Below are 9,666 nucleotides of genomic sequence, written 5' to 3' on the forward strand. Positions count from 1 at the left end.
TGGTGTCTCTTTAAAGAAAATGCAAAAGTGCTTTGCTGGGGAGAATAGAAAGGGGCTTTCTGAAGAGGTGCTGAAGACATGAAAATTCAGAGTGGTGATTGGTCACCTCTGCTTGATTGACAGGTTGCAGGGAAAAACAAAAACCCATTTGTTCTGGCTTAATGGAACTGGAAAACAGAAAATGAGTATCAGGTAAAAATTCCTTTTTTAAAATCTTTGCAGTTCTCCTTTAAAAAGCGGAGTTTTTACACAAATCTACACCTCCCCCACTCCAATAAATTAGGAGTAGGAATTCCAGAAACAGGCAGTTGCTAAGTTGTGTAATGTGGGTTGTCTATGTCAGTGCGTTTTCTAGCAGGCAGGTGTTCTGAAACACCGCAGCAGCCAATGCTACTGGGTTAGCTTAGCAGAAAGGCAGAGGATCGAAAGGGTGTAGTGACTAAGCCCTGAACTGGACCCAGCTCTCTGGTTAGGCTCATTAGCAGGACGCTCAAGGGGAAGCTTTTATTTTCACTTCCTATACTGTGCCTGCTTTGTGGATAAAGTCTGTCAGTTTCTACTACTATCAATTTGGCATCTTTCATGACCGTTATTACAAAATTCACTGAAAAGTGAATAGCTAAAAAGTAGGCTATGTAACTTCCATCTAGCAGTATACTGTCTTACAGATTTTATAATAAATTTCAACATCAGAACCACAGTTTTGAGAATCATAATTGAAAATGATTTATTTCTGGTAACTTAATTATTTTGTATGTTGATGTATTTCAGATTGAAGGACAAGGACATGGTGCAGTTTTTGACTGCAAGTGCTCTCCTGATGGACAGCATTTTGCATGTACTGATTCTCACGGTCACCTTCTGATTTTTGGCTTTGGTTCCAGTAGCAAATATGACAAGGTACAGTGCAAGATGAAAGTCAAAATGTTTGTCTGTGTTGAATGCATTTGTGCAAACTTCCCTTCAGTGCTTCATTTTAAGGGGGTGTATCTTAACACAATTTTGAGCCAGTAGTATGGGATGTTTCAGATTCTTGTTGACATTGAGGTTTGTTTCACTGCCTTTTTTAAACTATGGAAACTACTGTTTACATGGGAAGTTAAAACTAATTTAAAAACCAAAACAAAACAATTAAAAAAAATCACCCAGTCACCGTCTACTCTTTTAAGTGATGAGGTTACAAGTGTCTACTAGTGGATCCACATGGATAATGTGAATAAACTGCAGTGGAATTGATAATAGTTAAACATTTTGCTTTAAATATTTTTCTAGTTTCTAACTAAGACCAAAAAAGGCGGGGGGGAAGTGTGTAATAGGGAGCGTGTAATAATTCCTGTTGTCTGTATTTAAACATTGCATAGCCTGGGAGACAATTATTTACAATAAACGTACTATATGTTCTAGTGTTACAATTTTATGTCTGCTAATGAAGTTCTGCTGTCGTGGATGCTTTGGTGGTTACACAACAATGTTCCACCGTTACTGTGTAATTAAAATATTACATCTTTATTCTAATGTCATAGTCTACATTGTGTATTCTAAGTGTGGGTGTCTTGCCACAGACCCTCATGACTAAAGATACGTGGTGGTAGTGGTTTTTTTTTCTCTGTGGATGAACATGCCCTATGAACCATGCAGGTTACCTAGTTTGGAGTGCCCACAAGGCCCTAGTTTTTCTTTTACCACCCAGGGAAGGGGTGAGGTGTGTCTCTTCTCCCTCTTTCTAAGACTTAAGGAGACATACCTGCTCCAAGATTTTAATCTCTGCTTCTGTAGCTGATACTTGAAGGTTATTCGTGAAGTGCTGTCTTCTGGATCTTGCCTCGTCCTTTGGATCTTTGGACTCAGGCTGGCCTTGAAAGCATTTTGGCAAACAGCAATGCAGAGGGCCCTGAAGGAGGGATAGCAAAAGGAATTTTAATCTTTGTCTTGTAAGCCACTGCATTTCTTTCTGTAGTTTTCCAGCTCTTATTTTGATGCTAGTTACAGTAGCATTTGCATATTGGGAATTTTTTTTTTCTTGTCTCTCAACTATAATTTGAAGTACTCAGTACTTGGCTGCTGTTGCTGTCCCTCAGCTATTACTAGCTGTGCATTTCCACTTCCATTCCAAAGAAAACAAACAAGAGCAGAGACACCACAAAAAAGGAAAACCAGGATTATCAGATCATTTTCAAGGTCTTTGTCTTTCAGAGGTCTTACTCTTCCAAACTTTAAAGCTTGTTTTAATAGAAGCATTTTTCTCACGATGTCCATGAATTGTTCTTTTTTTATTTTTCTTTCCAATCATTTTGGAAATGTATAGTCCCCTACTACTCAGAAACGTTGGAAATTAAATTGAAACGAAGATCCTTTTTGTCTTTGCTGTGATGGACCAGGAGTTTCCTTTACACTGCCATTTGAGAATTTACCTTGTGAGGGATTAGGTCTGTTTGAAGTATTGTTTTTCACTTCTTGAACTCCACGGACCCTTTGTTTTCTTGGGGTTTTCGCTGCAGCCTCTGAGAAAAGATTATGTTTAAAATTTTTCACTTACTGGGTGATTTAAAATTATCTTCTCCAGCTGTTACTGTGCCAATGGCAATCTTGGCATTCTTGACTGTAGCAGAAATGGGAGCAAATAGGATGACATTTGTACCTCTTTAATCTCAGTCTTCAACTCTCAGAAAACTCAACTTGGACATTTCCAATCTCTTTCTTGTCTGGTTTCATCTCCTCTTTCATTTTTGTCTGACCTGCTTTATGGAAAAATGTAACTATAGATAGATATGTGCTGGAGATTAGGTGTTCTTTTTTTCTGTTCTCTCACTCTCAGATATTTGGGTTTTTTTCAGACGTCTTCTGAGAATATGCTCTGGTAGGACTTGTGGTTTTTTGGCTTTAAAATGGTTTCCATCCATCTTGGGGAATGATTTTTACAGAAGAAAGGAGTGTGGTAACCTGTCCTGTATTCCTGCATTTGCGAGTTTTGCTCACGACAAAGATTCATAGCTGAGATAGTGTTAGCTCTGCTGAGAGAACAAGCTCTTGGTTTTCCACATGTATGGTTTTTTCATGTTATGTTCAGATAGTATCTATGTTTCCTAGTTGCCTGGAACCACTGTCCAGGCTTTTTTCTCCCCAGTGTGATCTTGGCCATTACGAAGGCGATGGGGTGTTTTTGGTTTGTGGGTTGGTTTTTTTTTTTTTCCTTTTTTGATGATACTTTTTTTTTTTTTGTGGAGTAATTCTTGAGAGGGGGGAGAATACAGTTGCTGCGTGTTTGGGGCTCCTTTGTTATTTGACCCAATTAAGGGAGCCTTGAGCCAATCTCAGCTGAGATTTCTGAGTGTGAAGATCATCAGAGATGAGCTGAGCTCACTGTCAACAGGACATGTGCACTTCATGCAAGAAGTTCTTGCTTAGGTGGAAACTTGTCCAGGAATGAAAGCATAAGGTACCTTTCTCTTGATTTTAAATCTTTGATTAGACTAGATCTCTGAGCTTTCTAAGGCTTTAGTTCCTATAGACTGCCCAAACCACAGTTCTTTGCAAGTTGACAGCTCCTGTGTGGTGGACTGGTGCAGTAGTGGGGAAGATCTCTTTGCGTTTGTGTAGGTGTGCCCATTTGGAGAAACTGAGCGTTCTGAATGTGTAGTGGAGTTACTGAAGGAGAGTGTATTTGTAGCTCACAAGCTCAGACCTTGTAGAAAGCTTTCCCACTGAAACCCAAGCTGGGTTTGTGAAGTCGTGTGTACAGAGGACTCATACGTCCTAATGGTGGTGTAGTATCTTTTTTTTTGTCATGAATTTGATCTCTAATAGTATGTCAAGAAATAGGTCTGATTGTTAGTAACTGGTTGTCTGCTGAACATAGCCATTTAAGATTCTCTAAAATGTCTAATTATTTTGATTTTTCTCAGGATTTGTAATAGCCTGAGGATAAGGTTGTTGTCCTGGGTTCCCTGAGAGTTGATCTGAGCCTGCATTCTCCATGAAATGCCATTCTTATCTCGTGGAGTAAAAAAATTGTTGTTTACTCTCTGTACCATACTTCATTGAGGTACAGAATACACAGAAGGGTAGTTGCAAAGAAGTCCCTCATGATCTTGCACCAGAGACTATTCTGGTAGAGGTCGCTAAATCTAAGGAAGGATTTTCAGATCTTCCCTTTCAAAAGGCTTAAAAAACCTGGGATGCAGACAACACAGCACATTAGAACTTACAATCTGTATGATCGTGCCATTGGAATCTCTTATTTCTCAGTGTGGGAAGTACTTAATAGGAAAATTTGCCCTAGGTAAAAGTACTGGATAGTCTACTATTATCATTCTAGGGAAAATCGTAAGTCCTCTTAGAGGCCCTGTATCTTTATCATATTGAGCTATTTGAGCTGAAGGAACAAAGTTGTTAAGCAGGCCTTGATTCTGTCAGTCAGACACATGAAAGTACTTGCATCTTTCTCATTCAGCCTCTGTTAAGTTAACAGAGAATCTGGCAACAAGACTTCATCCAGTCAGGGCTTCTTACTGCAGTGGGATATCACCTTGTCCATACGCACTTTGTGAGGGTAACCTTTTGAATCCCTGAAGTAAATTCTTTGCCATTGCATCTTTCCATGCTTCTTTCCAATTTTCTTCCTGTTGTTATTTTTCTGAATTTTTGTGGGGTCCAGATCCCATGATTCCTATGATATTTTTAATTTTTTTTATCCACCTCACGTGGATGCATGTAGGCACTTTCTCATGTTGTAATTGGCAGATATTTGTCATCATCTTTCCTGTCTGGTCTTCTCACATCTAGGACAGGAGAACTTTGTCATTGAGAAACCAGACCTCTGAGTAGATGCTGTAACCTCTGCGTTACTGATTTCTACGTAACAAGTTACTGGAAACTATGTTATGGATTGGTCACAACAGAGCATACTCTTCAGAAATCAGAGTATGTTCTACGACAACTCAGGCCTGCCTCTGTCTGTGCTCAAATACTTGTCTTAGGTGTTTTTTGAGATCTCTATGCCTTGAGTCGATTGTTCAATCATTTTTATGCTGCACTGGAAATTTGTGTGAATGATGATGTTATTTTTACTTGTTCAAAGTTAAACTGAGTACATGAGCTGCCAAGGGCTTTGCTTGCCAGAAGGTAGTGTTGGGATGTGTAGTATACGGCACCAGCTTGTCTTGTGTTCTCTTTCTCTTTTCTCCTTGTGGTTCAATATCTTTCTGATTGCACAATACTGAGATGCAAGTGCTAGTGAGGGGTGGAGCATAAGCCTTTTTACGTACTATGTGGACGAAAGAATTCCTCAGTCTTGAGTGTCTGTGGAAAGTCATCTAGAATAAATTATGAGCAGGTGGGCTGAAATAAAAAAGAAAACTTTGAACCTGAAGAATTCAACTTTAGATCAGCTTTATTTTATCTACTGGAACTTTTTCACGTATCTGGTATTATAATAAGAATATATGTGTTTGGCTGCAGGCATTAAAATATTTGGCAATGACATGATGTGATAAATATTTTCCTATTCCTCTTCTTCCTACACCATAGCTCATAAGTCTGTGGCACAGTTTTCATTATCAAAATATACATATATTCAGAGTATAGAAGAAAATTTGTAACCTATTAAGTATGTCCATGCTGTGTTCTGTCAGATGACTTCACGTAGTTAAATATTGCCCCATTCCCCTGTTCTTTAAATGCTCCTCACCCTCAAACATGTGGGTTGTTCTTCTTGCACTATAATATAGAAAAGGAGTAGTGGGGGAAAAAAAAAAATCATGGAGTCATTAAATTTTCCCCTTTAAACCGAGATAAACAGATCAGCTTATAACCTTGCTTTTGCAAAAGTGACCATGAGTAACATTGTTAAAAATACTTCTGGCAATTATCTTCTGTATGTTTTTTTTAATAGGTTCTTTAAAAAAATTACAAAATGACTTTGTTTACAGATAGCAGATCAGATGTTCTTTCATAGTGATTATCGGCCCCTTATCCGTGATGCCAACAACTTTGTCCTGGATGAACAGACACAGCAGGCTCCACACCTTATGCCTCCCCCATTTTTGGTTGATGTGGATGGCAACCCTCATCCTGCAAGGTATCAAAGGCTAGTTCCTGGACGTGAGAACTGCAGGGAAGAACAGCTTATTCCTCAGATGGGAGTGACATCTTCAGGTATGGAAAATTTCGCTTCAGTACACAGTAGCCTATCTAGTTACCTCCAGTGTTCTACGCTTTCCCTTTCACTTTGTCGTCCTTTTTCTTCATTTCTGGGCATAGTAGTTCACGTAGTGTGGAAGAATTGCAATGTCCTTGGCACTGATTGCTTGTGACAATTTCACTTACAGTATTGTCATCAATCAAGTCAGTACTAGTTGATGCTACAACACCAGTTAGCTTGGAGCTCATTTCCTTGTTGGAATGGTGTATGATGCTAAGTGAGCTTTCAGTTGATCTCTTTGGGTAAGATTTCCTACTTCAGAAAACCTAGGAAATAGACTGATCTTTCACAGATCAGTTGGAACAGGTAACACCTACAAGAAGAGAAAAATGAGAGGATACCTGAAACATGCGAAATCCTCCTCTTTAGATGAAGGCAGTCATTCAGCTTGAGCTTTGATGATTTGGTTGGAGAACTCTGAAGACTTGATGAGGATACAAAATCTAGGAAGTTCCTTGAAAGTTATGTTCTCCATGCACACAACATGGGAGGAACATGCATATTTTGGGCCAGTGGCTGGCTGTTGGAAACTGCCTAAACGTGGTCCACGTGGGTGGGGATGTAAAAATGATGCCTACTTGTTACGTGTCACTAGTTTGATATTAGTAGGAATGAGCAAACAGTGACTGGTGAAAGTAGCTTTAAATGTTTTCAAGATAAGAATTGTTAAGTATTTGGATATTCTTGAAAATATGGGAAAACTGACTGTGCCTGTAGATAGTGGCTTATATGTACACCATACTTAAGCCTGTGGTGTGTCAGACATTCCAGGAAGGTTAACTAACAGCGTTGTTACCAAAACATCTCTTTATCCTCATTTGTAGACCTGACGATTACAAGCCACTGAATACTTAAATAATAATTTTTAAGGAGCATTTCCATATTTCCTCTAAAATTATAGGAAGAAATGCTACCTGAGAAGCAATTGAAAAAAAGGAAAAAATCCTTTCTGGTGAATATATGCCATGTTTTATCTCTAACTTTTTAGCTAGTGGCTTTGAAGCTAAATTCGATTTCCAAGGCAGTATGCGATTTTACTTCGTTGTTACAGCATGGATCCATGACATTCTGAAATTCTCCAAGTTTGAAAATGTCCTGGGCACATTCTCCAATATAATACTTTGAAACAAGTCAGACTGCACATGGACCCAACAATATTAAATCTAATGGTGTGGCTGCATGACACATGAATGCCTATAGGAAGATGATGTCCATAGCATTTTGTTTAATAACAGGAAGCCATCAACCAGGCTGACAGAGTACCAGAGAAATTTTAGAGATATAGAAGACATTCTTCTACCTCTTTACAGTTTAGCAACAATATATGCCGTCTTATGCAGAGCTGAACTGTGGTCATGTATTTTATATGTTCCTTTCCACTAAGGAAGCTCTATTTCTTTCTGAAACTTTATTGTGGGATTTGATGGATCTCCCTCAGAGCACTGACAATTTATTTCTTGTCAAGTTTTCGGTAGGGGCAAGAGCAGGGCGAATTAGATAGTCATGCTTGGTTACTGCTTAGATGTCCCTTAAACCAGATGTTTTGGAAAAAATCAAATACATACCAGTGTCTTTATTATTTCATTTTTTAAAAAAACTTGCTGTTACTTGCGGATGCAAAATCTCTCAAGCTAGATACATTAAAAAAACATTCATTTTGTTTAGGTGGCAGTTTCCTTATTTAAGATCATTCTTGGGTTACTAATAGTAGTTCCATTGTTTTCAGTAGACAGTATGTGTGTTCATGAAATCACCAAATGAATGTGACTGTCTCACTACATGAGTCAGAAAACATCCAACTGTGGTTATACCAGAGCTCATTCCATGATTCCAAGCTTCTGCTGCTTTAGGGAAGTTGACTTCAACTACAATAACCTTGAAACCCTGAAAGCACTATCTTAAATATTTATGTTTTTTCTGCATACCATCATCTATTAAGAGATGGCTGCTTCTGTCTAGCCATAATCAAAGCTCTTCATTTCATAGCACAATTACTGTAATATCTTGCATTTGATCTTGCAAAGTGCAGTGTATACTATGATATCTCTCTGGAATCACGCTGGAAAGATAATTTCTGTAGCTTGTTTCTTTGAACATTGTCATCCCTCATTACAAAGTTTTGCAAGTTCTGCTTCCCTTGACCGCAGAGCTTCCCACCACTCCACTCCACCATCTAACTATTCTGTGTGGAGGTATCTGACTTCCTTTTCAAATCAGTACTGTAACCCTTGCCTTTTTCTCCATACCTCTCTAATTTTTTGTGTCCATTGTGAGTATGAAAAAAGGTTTTGTGTTGTTTATGCTTACATGCTGTATTTTTTGCTTGCTGCACAGAAGCAGTATTATCACCTTGTAATCACTTCTGTGAGAGCTATTTCCTGTCTTTTGTGCAAGAGGTGTCTTGACAGGACACCCAAAAGGAAGTGTCCTAGCTGTTCTACATACCAAAGAAAATTAGCATTACTTAACTGGTGTCATCTTTATGCCTACGTGGAGCTCAATCAAGCATTTTTACTGCTTGCTGTTATCCAGTATAGATAATTCTTCTCTAATTCAGTTAGACCTTCTTGATGTAGTTCTTCCATTGAAGTTTATACGAAAGTGTTTTATAATGCATTTGGGGCAGGCTAAGCACGCATTTGAACAATTTACATTGACTAAGCTGACAGACGACTGTTTTATTAAGCTTCTGTGACTTGCTGGCACTTGATCAAATTTAAACTTTTATTGGGAGTGGCGTGTGATCATCTTGACCCTGCTCCAGAAAATACAATGCTCTCAATATAAAGAAAAAAAGTTGTCCTGTTTAAAAAATGGCTGTTACAAAAATATGCATTAGCCCATACTTACACATGTGATTATATACTGTACTTGTAAGTTTCAAAGCTAAAACTAAGATGAGCTGTTTGTAACATTTGGTTCTTTAACATTTGTGTGTTGTTCTCTTGTATGTTTTACTTCACAGGACTGAATCAAGTTCTTAGTCAACAAGCAAATCAAGAAGTTAGTCCGTTGGATAGCATGATTCAAAGACTTCAGCAAGAGCAGGACCAGAGACGTTCTGGGGAGGCAGGAACCAGTAGCACCAGCCGGATAAGCAGAGGTAGATTACTGGGGGATGGGTATTGTGGCTTTTCTACTGAAACAGCTGAGAGTGGAAAACGTAAATCACATTATTGTGCATGATTTATGCATTTTGTTGAACTACTAGAAAGCAGGTATGGAGCCATAGAAAATAATACAGCTTTCCCGTCTTTTTTTACCTTTCTGCAAAATCTTAGGATTCTTAACATTACAAACTTACCTGTGTTAAAGTTGTTGTCTGCTCACTCAGGGAAACTTGCAGCAACTACGTTCCCTGAGAAGTAACTACCTTACTGTTTAATCTGGAATTGGCCACCTACTTGATTGAAACCTGAGTTGCCTCAAATAAGGAATCATAGAATCATAGAATCATTAAGGTTGGA

General features: G+C 38.5%; 1 protein-coding gene across 1 annotated transcript in view; it reads left to right on the forward strand.

The window, feature by feature from the left end:
• Positions 1-9,302, forward strand: part of LOC104077806 (PH-interacting protein) — a gene marked incomplete at its 3' end in the record, with an annotated part of 60,210 nt that extends 50,908 nt beyond the window's left edge. Inside the window, exons 13-15 of the mRNA XM_009579176.1 lie at positions 772-900; positions 5,928-6,153; positions 9,165-9,302. Of these exons, the coding sequence (XP_009577471.1) occupies positions 772-900; positions 5,928-6,153; positions 9,165-9,302 (493 nt within the window). The remainder of the gene's footprint in view (positions 1-771; positions 901-5,927; positions 6,154-9,164) is intronic.
• Positions 9,303-9,666: the final 364 nt, after the last annotated feature.

Source organism: Fulmarus glacialis, unplaced genomic scaffold (genome assembly GCF_000690835.1).
Source record: "Fulmarus glacialis isolate BGI_N327 unplaced genomic scaffold, ASM69083v1 scaffold17160, whole genome shotgun sequence".
NCBI lineage: Eukaryota > Metazoa > Chordata > Aves > Procellariiformes > Procellariidae > Fulmarus > Fulmarus glacialis.